Genomic DNA, 13,435 nt, shown 5'->3' with positions numbered 1-13,435 from the left:
CAATTAAAGCTTGAGAGAGAGGATGACACGGCTCCTTCTGTCTGATAGTTTCCCCTTGCCCTGGTCTTGGCTCCTGGATAATGAAGCCAGTATTGTCGGCGCCATCTGGTAACCAGTTTGATGACGGATGACTTAATAATATTGCCCCAGTACAGCAATGCACCGGAGCAGGTGTTTCATCCCATCCCTGTTTTGCAAACCCCTTGTTTAAAGCTACTTTTACACCACAGAGCTCAGGCTGGCTTGGCCCCCTAGTGTAGATACATACACAAGACAGAAGTTTTACTGTCAGCGCAGGAACATCCCCTCTGTGAACAATGTTAGCTGTGCTGGCAATTGTGGTCATCTGTCCCATAGCTGCATTTACACTGGGGATTTTGTCAGCATAGCTCATTTGACTAGGGACTGCGTTTTTTCTCACTCCCGCCCCCCACTCCTAATTGACACAGCTTTAAGTGTAGACCAGGCCTAAGACTCATTGTGGCATGAGAGACTTACATGCATGCTTGAGTGCTTTGCTGAACTGGGCCCAGTGTTGTTCTGATAGGAAGTAATTCAAAGACACTTCAGCAAATCATCATATAGAGGCTTGACTTGTGCTAGAAGCTCTCAAGCAGAATTTCCCTTTGAAATTGACCAGCTCTGCTCCCAAACAGATGGCCCAGAGTTAATAATAATAATGATCATAATACTTAATACTAAATTAATACTAAAATAAACAATACATTTAAAAATATTTCAAAGTACAGCATGGGATAATATCTGACCACCTACCCCTGCACAGTCCTGTTGCTTTCAGTGGAAATGCCTGTGTGAGTAAACACTACATCGGAACAGGTTTCCAGATAGAAGTCCTTGGTTTTTAAGTCAAAGCCTAGAACTCTCCACTCATATCCGTGACAGATGTCTATATCAATAACATGATAAAAAGAGAATACATTTTAATTATAAAACTTTGACGTCCACAAAAGCCAGAAAACTCAGTTACTTTCATTTGTCTTTCTTTTTAGCTGACTTATTTCTCTAATCTATCCAAATAAAACCCCAGCCCCCCACATTTCAAAAGAAAGTGATGATGCGAACACAATGCTTGCAAAACATCACTCCAGTCTCACTGCATTTATGTTGAATAGTGATAGAAATGTAGCCGTGTTAGTCTGGGGTAGTTGAAGCAAAATGCAGGACAATGTAGCACTTTAAAGACTAACAAGATGCATTTATGTTATGTCCTTTCCCTCCATCCTCTGTTTGTTCATTTATATTGTAAACTGTTTGGGGGGCAGGGACTGTCTCTCACCATGTGTCTGCACAACAGCTAGCCCAATGGGGTCTTTATCTTGGTTTGGGACTTTAGGTGCTACCATAATATAATCATAGTTAAGGCTGAAAAATTAAAACACAAGTGTTTGTCCATATTAGAGAGTCTGAGCAAGAGTAATAACTAGAGCCCTGTACAGATACAAAATTTGTATCCACACCCTCAAAAATCAGCTGTGGATATCCACATTAACATCTGTGGATTTGCAGGGCTCTGGATACAAAATATGTATCTGCATTCACATCCATATCCCCCAAAATGAGCTGCAGATCATAGAACCATAGAACACTAGAACTGGAAAGGACCTCAAGAGCTCATCAAGTCCAGCCCCCTGCCCTCACAGCAGGACTAAGCACCATCTAGATCATCCCTGAGAGATGTTTATCTAACCTGGTCCTAAATATCTCCAGTGATGGAGATTCTACAACCCCCCTAGGCAATTTATGATTGTGCATCTCCCACCGATGCCAATGCTTGTGATGTGCAACTAGATCTGGATCATTAGTAGTGATTTTATGAACATGGACTGCAGCAGATACAAGAAAGTGGAATGTCTTCACAACTGTTATGGTTTGTTTGTCCGGGAATATTTCATATCTGACAAGATGTGGAGCATGGGGCATTTGGGGAAAAAAACAGAAAGAGGCATTGAACTAGGAGAGCTCTTTGGGGGACAGAATGGTAAAATTCACATGAACTGCCCTAAGTAGGGGAAGTGTAGGTTCGCTAATTTCAGTTTCAGTGGGGTAGCCATGTTAGTCTGAATCATGCATCTGATGAAGTGGGTCTTTGCCCACGAAAGCTTATGCTCCAACACTTCAGTTAGTCTATAAGGTGCCACAGGACTCCTCGCCGCTAATTTCAGTTTGGGGATCAAATGTCATCGCTTAAACTTTGCATGCGTATTTCAACCTATGATCAAACCAGAATAAGCAGGTGGAGTATTGGCATTCACAGGAGCAGAGAACAGACCGTGCATAAGTGGGAAATGGAAATGATGACCTCACAGTGGCCATTTTTAGGTCTTCCAGTTCTTTTAGTCTACGTCTACACTGCATGGCTATTTTGAGATACCGGAGGTATCCCGAAATAGCTACCCCACTTCTATACAAGCCACCCATTATTTCAAAATATTTTTTGAAATAAGGGGCACACTATTCACCATCCCGGTGAACCTCGTTGCATGAGGGATAAGAGAAATAGTGCGTTATATTGAAATTTGGTGCTGTGTAGATGTTCCAAATTTCAAAATAAGCTATTTCGAAATAGAGTCTAAATAAGATATGCAATTTGCATGGCGCAAATTGTGTATCTTATTTCGAGTTTAGGGTGCTATGTAGATGCACCCTTAGTGGTTTAACCTATCTTAGAAGAAACTGACCACCAGCCACTGATCCAGAAATGTGTCTGAAGATTCTAAGGAAACAATACATATCACAAACAGAGTCTCCGTAGCGCCTAGTGTCATGTGGCCAGATTCCTCACTGGCTCCAGACTCCTTTTCTCAGTTTATTGGACCAGGAGTAACAAGCCACCTGCCTTGATGGCTTTCTTACTACCTTCATGTTCACCCCTGCAGGACTTAGCCTTTACCTACACAAGCTGAGCTGCATCAGAGAGAACAGGTGGGCAGCCCAAAAAGTTACTTCAGTCAACCTCCCACCCCTTTTTTTTTCTTCCGTGCAAATATGCTGTCAGAGTGTTAATTTTTTTGGATTGCTCTCCAGACTAGCCACTAAATAAATAAATAAATGAAGTTCACAAAAAGTTTTGAAAAAAGTGTGCAAAAAAAAACCCCCAATCTGTTTGGGGTTTTGATTTTTTTTTACCAGTTCTCCTTTGAATTTTTATTACGTTCCACAAATTCTGTAGCAGAGCCTATTCCATCATCTGGATTAATTACTGGCCAAATTTCATTGAGAAGAATGCTTCTGGTTCTTACAACCCATCCACAAAGTGTGCTGCGTTATCCAGCACTTCAAATCTTTAAATCTAGAGAGGGTGCTTTATAAAAGAGATGCTACAATCCAACCATAGTTCCTGGGTTCGATGCAGGAATCAGGAGACAAAATTCTGCACCTGCATTGTGACAATTGTGACATTGTGTCAATGAAGGAATCGGGGTGAAATTCCACAGTGTTGTGCCAGATGTTCTCTTAGATGATCATAGTGTTTCTAAAACTCTCTGAATGAATTCCATAGGGGGACTCCAGCCCTCCAGGGAACTCAGTGGGCATTATGTGCATGCAAGATTGGATTCTTAGTATTTTACATTTTTTTAGGCTAATGATCTCTAATATTTTGCCACTCAAATTCAAAAGAAGCAAAAGAGATTTTGTAAAATTAATCAAATCCCTTTCTGTGTTAGAATCTGATTTCCATGGCTTTTGATTGTTTGGTTTGTTTTTTTGAGTGCAGAGAACTATGTCTGGGTCTTTGGAATTAGGATTTATAGCAGGAGCACTGAGGGGATGTCTACATGGCATTGTAAGCCCGGGTCTGTGGGACCTGCACTTGTGGATTTGGTGTTTCCAAGCCCTGGCTTAGGGAGTCCACTCTGCATGGTAAAACTGGCTTTACAATTGCTGGACCTGGGTGTCACAGCTGGGCTAGTGCACTGTGTCCACTCTGAAAAATGAAAGGGCTTGGATCTAAGTCACTGCAGGACTCAAGCTCTGACCCAGCCCCTTAACAAGGTCTTAAGACCCAGCTCCTGAGTCAGCCTGATTTGCATGAGGATGGAAGGGGGACTCGGGTTTAAACTAAACATCCACATTCTCTGGGAGATCTTTAATTATAGTGTAAATAGCTCTCCTAGTGCTATTGTTTGTGCCTGGATGCTCCATCTACCTCTAGGGGGCTTTGGGTCAGGGTTCTGCGCACACCCAGAGTAAGAAACAGCCCCTGTCCTTAAGCTCTTACAAGTGCTGTCAGATGCTCCATCATGGGCAGTTGGTGAAGGTAGGGCTGGGGGAGTCAAGGAGTCAAGTCGTCCACCCCTAACACCACAGGGGGTGGAGGGAGGGCAGCATGCTGCCCCAGGCCTGCTCCCCCCCAGCAGCATGGGGAGGGAGGAAGGCACTCGGGGGTAGCCACCCTCCACCCCCAGTATGCCTACAGCAGATGTTCTGGGGGTGGAGAATGGATGGGGCCAGGTTGGTGGTTGCCTTCCCCCGCCTATGATACCTGCTGCCCCTGTGCTCAGCTATGATGTGTTTTGTGAGTGCAAGGGGAGGGGCTCATGGTTTAGGCACGAGACCGCGTTTGGGGAAATGGGGGTTCAATTCCTGGCCCTGCCACCAACTCCCATCGTGACCTTGGGCAAGTCACTTTGATCTCTTTGAGCCTCTTGTTCCCCACTTGTAAAATGGGGCTTTTTACCTTACAGAAGGATAAATTCATTCATGCTTGGGAAATGCTTAGGTGCTCCGGGGATGGGGGCCAGAGAAGTGCCTGGATCGCTAGATTCTCCTAAGCCACAAAAACTGAAAGGTGTAGAATTAAGCATTTTACATAATCCTGGTGATTCTCGCTCTCATGCACAGGGTCAGGAAGGAAAATTTCCCCCCACGGCACATTGGCAGACATGGCTTTTTCACCTTCCTCTGGAGCATTGAGCAGGGATCATCTGTTAGGATCAGGTGGGCGTATCCCACACGATCAATTTCCTGCATATGCAGGAAAGGGGAGGAAGTGGGGGTGGATGATGGTGGACCTCAGTCCTTCCTATTTTCTATGTCTTGCTGTTGTTGCTCCTGTTGTTATTTTGGGTGGATTTCTTTGTAGCGGTGGGGAGGGGAAATGGATAATTGTGCATTTGTACTATACAGCTCCTGGCGATGTGACTGAAATGTCCTCGCACACCATGTTGGTTTAGACCTGGCTGATCTGGTTTGGAGAGGCCAGTAGCTTGAATCTGTGACAGCAATTGCTAAGCCAATGGAATGGATTTTTCGCACAGCACATCACCAGTGTTTTCTTTTCCCCAGCCAGCATTTCGTTCCCTAGTGTTTGGGATTTTTGCCTTCTCTGATCTCGAGAGTGGATTTATTCGGAGGCAGCTGCATTTTACTAACGTGTTGCAACAATATTAAAAGTGAGCTTCAGAGCACACGGTCTCTTATCCATTGGCTATAACTGAATTCCTCACCCACGGGGTCCAGGAGTAATTTAACAACCAAAACATGAGCACTCGCAGTGCCGTGGGGGCATTCCTAGACCTGAAGCATCCCACCATCGTCCCGTCCATATAGGCGAACCAAGTTAAATGGGGCGCCAAACGGTAGCACAATATCATTGAGGGGTTTGGAGGTGGGGGCGCCAATTGCGTGGTTCGCCTAGGGTGCCAGTTGCTGGCAGCTAGTCTAGGGCCACCCGGATGGGACTCACCGGGCAGTCTAAACAACTGACCATAGGCAGGCGCAAACAGGCCATAGAATCATAGGGCTGGAAGAGTCTTCAGGAGGTCATCAACTCCTGTTCCTGCCCAAGGCAGGACCTATCCCAACTAAATTAACCCAGCCAGGGCGTTGCAAGCTGAGACTTAAAAACCTCTAGGCATGGAGATTCCATCACCTCCCTAACTAACCCATCCCAGTGCTTCCCCACCCTTCTAGTGAAATCATTTTTCCTAATATCCAACCTAGACCTCCCCCACTGCAACTTGAGACCATTGCTCCTTGTTCTGCCATCTGTCACTACTGTGAACAGCCTCTCTCCATCCTCTTTGGAACCTCCCTTCAGGAAGTTGAAGGTTGCTATCAAATCCCCCCTCGCTCTTCTCTTCTGCAGACTAAACAATCCCAAATCCCTCAGTCTTTCCTCATAGGTCATGAGCTCCAGCCCCCTAACAATTTTGGTTGCCCTCCAAAGATCAGTGACGTATTCCTCACCATGATACCACAGTCAGACATGGGGTTTCAGAAACTAAGGGAGCGTCTACACTGCACCGTTATTTCGAGATAACTAGTGTTATTTTGAAACAGTGCGAGCGTCTACACAGCTGTTCCGTTATGTCGAAATAATTTCAAAATAATGCACGGCTTATTCAAAATCTGTAAGCCTCATTCTGCGAGGAATAATGCCTATTCCAAAATAGCTATTTTGAAATAAGGCATGTGTAGATGCTCCACTGCTGCTATTTGGAAATAGCTCCTCCCCAGGGCCATTCTAAGGTATTCCTCCCCATTGCCTCCTGGGGCTCTAAATTGAGATAGCACGTTTACATTAGAGGAGCCTGCCATGGACTAATTTTGAGGCTTCCCTGCAGTGTAGACGTGCTATTTCGGAATAACTATTCTGGAATAGCTGATTTCGAAATAAGAGTGCCGTTTAGACGTACCCTAAGCGAGCAGCATATGATCGTGTGCTGCCCGAGGTCATGTGATCTATCATGCCCATAGAGGCTCTCCTTGCATTTGTCTGGTGTGGTGCTTTTCCAGGCATTGGCTCATGCACACTGTCGTCTTTAGAGTGGGTTTTGCCATGAGCAACCCTTTCCTTACGCTCAGGAAGTCTTTTCTAGGCCCCATTCGACGACAATTATGTGACGTCTAGTGAGGAGGCCCAGAAGCAAAATGTTCAGTAATAATAATAATCCACTATTTGAGTACTAGTTGGATCAATTTTGCACTGTCCAATAGCTGGAACGAGCACTCACCTGTACGTGCTTGCGCTGGACCAGGGAAATGGGACACTGAGATTGTGTGCAAATCTGGATCTTATGTATGGCAGCCCCCTGGGGATAATATTTCCCCCTCCGTGCATGCAACCCCCCACCCATGGCAGTAGCTGTGATCACACATGGAAAGGACAACACATGGGCTACCTATCTGGTTTTCCTGGAGGTTACCCATTTTACAGTGACACATTCATTCTAAAACTGGCCCTGGGGTACAACTCTAGCAATTTTAAATGGCATTTGTGGCTTGCCAGGCTAAGGGAACACCAGTATATTGTCGTTACCCCTCCCAGAAATGTACATGCAAAGAGAACCAGGATGCTGGTAACTACAAGACAGGAAAAGCATGATCAACGTCACGGCAAAAGTCTCTCCAGCAGCTCTGCCAATGTGCCACAAGCTGGTCCAAGGAGACAGCTTCTAAAATGGATAGGGCGGTAGTTCCAGGATCATTTGATTCCTGCTCTCCATTCAGCATTCTGAGGGCACTCGTGTGTTTGATTGTTTGGGGTGGTGTTTTTTTTTAAAGGGCGGGAGGGCTGGTTTTGTACAATGGCTTCCTGTTCCCAAGGAACGGTGTTGAATTCGAGTCACTCATTTCACATAGGTCATCAAATGGACACGCAACAACATCAAGCTCCCAGGGCCACCTTTATTCATGCACAGAATACACAGCAGTTTAGGGCACTTGAAAATTTGGGGCACCTCTGGGTCTTAATGCCAATCACCCACCCGCCTCTTCCTATCCCTATTCTGTGGCTCTGCTTCCTTCCGACAGGCTCTCGTTAACTTAAAAGGGAAAAAGCCTGACAGAGCTATTAGCAGCACACCGGCCCTGTGAAAGAGCCATTCAAGTGGCAATGAAACCATTGCCAACCCCAGGACAAGGCTGTCAGTTTCTGAATTTACTATGTCAGGCAACAGGACCTTAGTTTAAAATTTGCTTTAAAAATGTTTCATTCACGTGTTGCTGAAGATTATACAATCACACCTCTAAAAAAATCATCGTCCTCTCCCTCCCCCAGACTTTTGTCAGGCATGGGGCACCTGTTTAATGATACTGTGTAGGACACCAGAAATCCTAAAGGCAGCCCTGCAGACTTTCTACCAGCTTTGGGTTCCTACCAATACATGGTTTAGCAAGCGTCTGCATCCTGACCATACAACCACCAAAACCTCTACTTTCTCCTGTTGTCTCTTGTCATATCTGTTTTTACCACTGTTAAGATAAGTGTAAAATATAAGACAGCTGCATGAGCTAACTTTTTACAAGTTCCTTATCAGTGGGGATGTGATGAAATCACAGCGCCTGCTAATCTCATATATGGCTCAAGCTTTCAAACTGAGCTCACCAAACTTAGACATTGAAATCCCTAATTAAGCTCCTAAATAGAAATGACTTGATTTTCAGCTCCCGTTGGCTTGAACAGAAGTTCTGGCATCTAAAAGCCAGACCACTTCTGGTGAGATGCAGGAGGCCTAAAGTCAGTCAGTCCCATTGGGAAATGTTGATCTTTAAGTGAAATAATAAACAATGTAATGCTGCTTCTAAGCATGCACTATTGTAATTTCAGGTCCCCATACAAAAGTGGTCCGCCGCATTTTTACCAACAGCCGGGAAAGATGGAGGCAACAGAATGTCAACGGGGCATTCGCAGAGCTTCGTAAGCTCATCCCGACTCACCCACCCGACAAAAAACTGAGCAAGAATGAAATTTTACGGCTGGCTATGAAATACATCAACTTCCTGGCCAAACTGCTGAATGACCAGGAGGAGGAAGGAAACCAAAGGGGCAAAGTGAACAAAGACACTGCGATAGTCCAAGAAGATCTCCTGCAGGACATGTTGTCTCCAAACTCTAGCTGCGGAAGCTCTTTAGATGGAGCAGGGAGCCCGGACAGTTTCACAGAAGAACACGAAACGTTAGATTCAAAGCATACGAGGAATCTCCATCACTCCATCCTTCCTGTAGAAGGCAGTGGACAGCGATGACGACCTTACGGAGCCCTCCTAAAACACAGAGGGGAACGTAAACCCTACATATTTGGGTCTTGGAATTAAACCACCATATTTTCTCAACTCTACATCTCCAAAAAGAAAATGGAAACTTGAGCTCCTTAAGTTCTCACTCCAATATTTCTAGATGTCGCAATCCATGAACTCAAAAGACAGTGAGTTGATGAAGAACAAGACCAAATCAAGGAAACATTCAACATTTAGGTACTTGATCGGATGGAGACAAAAAGCTTTGGAAGTCATCTTAATGTACACATTGTTCATGGTGTAGTGCTGAGGGGAAACGGCTGACATGTTTTCAATCTCAAGTGATGTGATGATGATCTCTCTTTAAACCGAGTCGTCATGGATCAGAAACAGGCAGCAGCTCCCTCTTTCGCTGCCAATGGAAGTGACCTAACCCTTCCATTTGCGTGTGGGATTGGACGCTGCCCAAATCTCTACCGGTTCTTCAGCATCTCTCCAAACCGTTATGATGACGTATATGCAACTTGTTGGTGTGGAATCAATGGTCATGCCTTCTTGTTGTTCAAGAGCTTTTGACTGTACCTTTCTCAAGAGCTAAGAGAGGCCTCCTACTCATGAACATTGACAAGGAATGAGACTTTTTTTAAAAGAAAAAAAGAAACCCTTCACCAAACTTTGCATTCTTTGAGGTGTTCTGTTGATGACGTGGAATTACTTCTGTTTAATACCCTCATGCGGTGTCCACTGTAGGAAAAGGTACATAGATGTTTTCTTCTCTCTTCCCACCTGATTACTGGGCCATGGCTGAAGTCTTTGAGAATCTTGCCCTTTGCTTCGGTGGGGACATGGCATTATCCAAGGATTTCATATTTCAATATGTGGGAGCGGGAAATTTCCTTGAAATTGTCCTCCTGTTTTGTTTTTGGTTTTTTTTTAGTTAAAAACAAAGACCATGGTGGAATAACAAATTGTGTGTGTGCATCAGGGAAATAGCAGAGATTTAATTATGTGCTTTGAATTGTTTGGTTTTACCCATTTGGAAATTATGCTTATTTCATTTACCCCTATCTGTTCATTAGCTCCATCATTTGATATTGCCTCTTTGTCGACATAAGTCTTTCCCTGGAGCCTTGTCTATATAAGGATGGCTGTCTTTAGACCCATAGTTCTTAACCTGGGGGCAATTACCCCTCGAGGGGTAATGTGGCATATTTCAGGGGTAATACGTTTAAAATACAATAGGTGTTCAATTTTGTTCAACATAATGTATGAGATAACGAAATACAATACAAATGATTAATCGTAATTTTCTTTTTGTCTATTGCCATTTTAAAAAAGGAGGAGAGGTCATTTTGGTTTATTGGTTAAGCTTAAGGGGTAACTGTGCCAAAGAGGTTAAGAACCACTGCTCTAGAGGCTCAGAAATAAAGCTTTTGATCCAGGCCCTGAAATTCACTGCTGTGGGTTTGTTTGTGGTGTGTAGATTTACACAGAGCTTGAGGGCTATTTGTGAGACATACCACAATTCCCAGGCATGCAGGCCTAATGTACGTTGGTGGCCATGTGCAACCGGATCACTCTAAAACAGAAATAATCCTCCATCTGCTGATGTCCATTGAAGGATCCTTTTTAAAAAGTAAGAGTAATTAAAAAATGTGGTCAGATTCTCAGCTATGGAAATTAGGGACATTCCATCGACTTCCGTACTATGCCTATTTACAGGCTGGGGCGCTAGATTCTGCATAGGTTATGAACAGTAGAAGCGAGACAAGAACTCTCTCTTTTTTCTACTTCCTGATGATTGGCAGGGCAATCAGACCAGACCAAACGATCTCATCCTTCGGTTGTTCGACAGAGCTTCAGAAAAATCCACCTTGAGCCAAAAAGCCCCTTTCTTTGTAAGAGAAAATAATTAGAATGAGTATTCTTTGTACACCCTGTCTCTTATTTATTATAGCTATCGAGGTACAAGGCAATGCAGATCCCGTCTGTGTGCACGCATTTAGAACCATTAGTTTACCGATTTGAAAGTCAGGTTCACTCTATTTTTATTTTAGGGTATTGTCACTTCTTTTTTTCATGCCATTTTAAGGAAAATGGGTTGATACTATCTTGGAGGTAATAGGAGCGCGGCTAGGTTCTCTTGCTGCTGTATGCGGGTATTTTGAGAGGATGTACCACTTTTCCATGAATTCCCCATTGATATTTTAGGGTGATCCAGGAAATGGTCTCAGATTTCACCCTTGTGCAGAGGGACAAAACATTGCACCAACCCAAGTTAAGTCCTTAAATCCTCAGTGAAACTTACGTTATCTGGGTCAGTTTCACTTTCCGGCATTATCTAAAGGCCAGAGCTTGCTCATTGACTTCGGTGGGAGGAGGGGCAGCCGAAGCTCAAGCCTCAGACACTGGGGGATGCTATTTGTAATGCTATCTGGGGGAATGCATAAACCAGCACTTGAGCCTGAGAGATGCTGAAGGTTCGCAGCTCCTGCAGGGGGCGCTCATCACTTTGCAAGATCAAGGGACCAGTAGTTTCTGGGGGAGGAGAGAGGGAAATTTTGTGACAAAAGATGAAGCATTATTTCTTTTTTTAAGGGATTGAAAAATAATATTTTATCTCTTTTGAGACAGATATTGCAAAGCAAGTCATTTAAAATGCTAGAAATCACCCTCCTTTTTATACCTGAAAGGAAGTCAAAATGGTACAACTTTTAACCCTTTTACAAAACCCATTTCTTTGTAGCTTCTTAGCAGAACATAAGTCTGTCTGGGGTATGTATAGTTGTACTTTAATTGTGATTTGAATGGTACATCTCCTGTTTCTCCGTCTCTTCTGCCTGCTCTATGTCTTGGTGTATATAACATTATCTCATTTCTGTTTGCAATCAGCACTTTTGGTCAGTGTCGTACTCTGTGATAAATTCTTTTCTCTTTTCCACTTCCTTTGGTTTCTGCATTTTTCTGCAGAAGTTAAGTAACCAGACCTGGTACCCTTATTATCTTTGTAAAGCCAATTAGGCAACCCACTGTGGATGTGCTATTTAGAAAACACATTTGTTGTAATGTGTGTGTATATATAAATATATATATATAATGAATATATCGAGAATATTTCTAAATAAAGTTTTACAAATCAGCCTCTGTTCTTTTTTTTTTTTTTTTTAAGCGCTGGCAATTTTTTCTTCATTTTCATGAGCTGTTACTTGCAACCTGATGTTCGTGGCTGTTATATAACAGATGGCGGGAGTCCACTGCAGTCTCTTTAGCTCAAGCTATAGGTAGTTTGATCCTGCCATCCTCAAACATAAGCACAGCTTTAAAAAAATAAAATGACAAAAAAAATAGCAAGATTGACTTAAAAAATCACAAGAGCCTTTTAACAATAATAAAGTATGTTCCTCTTCGTTGCCTGTTCCAGCTTTTCTCTGAACCAGGAGGGCTAGGCATTTCGCTTATTTTCAAAAACAAAAGCTGAGATTCTCTTGCCACCTTTTGATTCCAAGAGCTGGGGATGTAAGAAAATCGCCAAACATTGTGAGATGCACAAAAGTCGGTAACGTGAAGAATCATGCTGTTAGTGGTGGTGGTCATCATGCTGTATTTAAATACAACAGACAAGACACTAATGGCGAGGACAGGCCTGAGCAGATTTGAGTTCAAATCCCACCTCTGTCATGTACTGCACCGTGCCTCAGTTTCCCCCACAGGGAATAACAATACTGCCTTTCTTTGTACAGTGCTTTGAGACCTGAGGATGAAAAGTGCTATATAAGAGACATTATTATTTTATCTCTAACTTCTCAGCCAACTCGGATGGTAAATAATTAGCCTCTCTTCACATGAGCAGTGAAGGGGAGAAGTGCTACACCTAGAGAACTAATTAAATGAAAGGCAAAAGAAATAGGGATACAGAAATACACCTCTGTAATCCAGACTTCCCTCGTCTGGCAACATCCATGGTCTGGGGCGAAAGCCAGGCCCCTGCTCTACAACTCCTTCCCCGCCCTTCCAGAGCTTCCGGAGCACCTCAGCTAGCTCCTTTGCAGGGTTCAGAGAGGGAGGGGAAGGAACGAGCGGGGAGCTCAGTGGAAGAAGCAGGGTGGCTGCGGAGTCCTGGGGCCAGAGGCCAGGAGCAGAGCCCTGCAGCTGGCAGCCAGGGCCGGATTAAGGGGGGGCTAGCCAGGCAGCTGCCCAGGGTGCCAACCTATGGGGGGTGCCTGCTGGCAGCTGTAAGGGGTGCCGCATGCCCGGCTGTGCCCCTTAGATTTGCAATCAGGCGCCCTGCACCCAGGGCGAGAAGCCCCGCGGTGCCCCTTAGAGCTGCCATCAGGCACCGCGTGCCTGATTCCAGTTGTAAGGTGCGGGGGGCGGGGCCACGCATGTGCCATGCACCTGGGGGCGGAGCCACGCATGTGTCATGCGCCCGCTGCCTGGGGCGCAGGAATGGCTT

General features: G+C 44.5%; 1 protein-coding gene across 7 annotated transcripts in view; it reads left to right on the top strand.

Annotated features, from left to right (window-relative positions):
• TAL1 (TAL bHLH transcription factor 1, erythroid differentiation factor) overlaps positions 1–13,435 on the top strand; it is a 42,304-nt gene that overhangs the window by 15,971 nt on the left and 12,898 nt on the right. For 6 of the 7 annotated variants that reach the window (XM_075935933.1, XM_075935934.1, XM_075935936.1 and 3 more), the window contains one exon: positions 8,573–12,121. The exons of the other annotated variant lie outside the window; for it this stretch is intronic. In XM_075935933.1, the coding sequence (XP_075792048.1) occupies positions 8,573–8,991 (419 nt within the window). In that variant the 3' untranslated portion in view covers positions 8,992–12,121. Of the gene's footprint in view, positions 1–8,572; positions 12,122–13,435 lie in introns of those variants that run through there. 7 annotated transcript variants of the gene reach the window in all.

The sequence above is a fragment of the Pelodiscus sinensis genome, chromosome 9 (genome assembly GCF_049634645.1).
Source record: "Pelodiscus sinensis isolate JC-2024 chromosome 9, ASM4963464v1, whole genome shotgun sequence".
Classification (NCBI taxonomy): Eukaryota; Metazoa; Chordata; order Testudines; family Trionychidae; genus Pelodiscus; species Pelodiscus sinensis.
The sequence above is the reverse complement of the archived record's forward strand: the minus strand, read 5'-3'. Positions and strand labels throughout refer to the sequence as shown.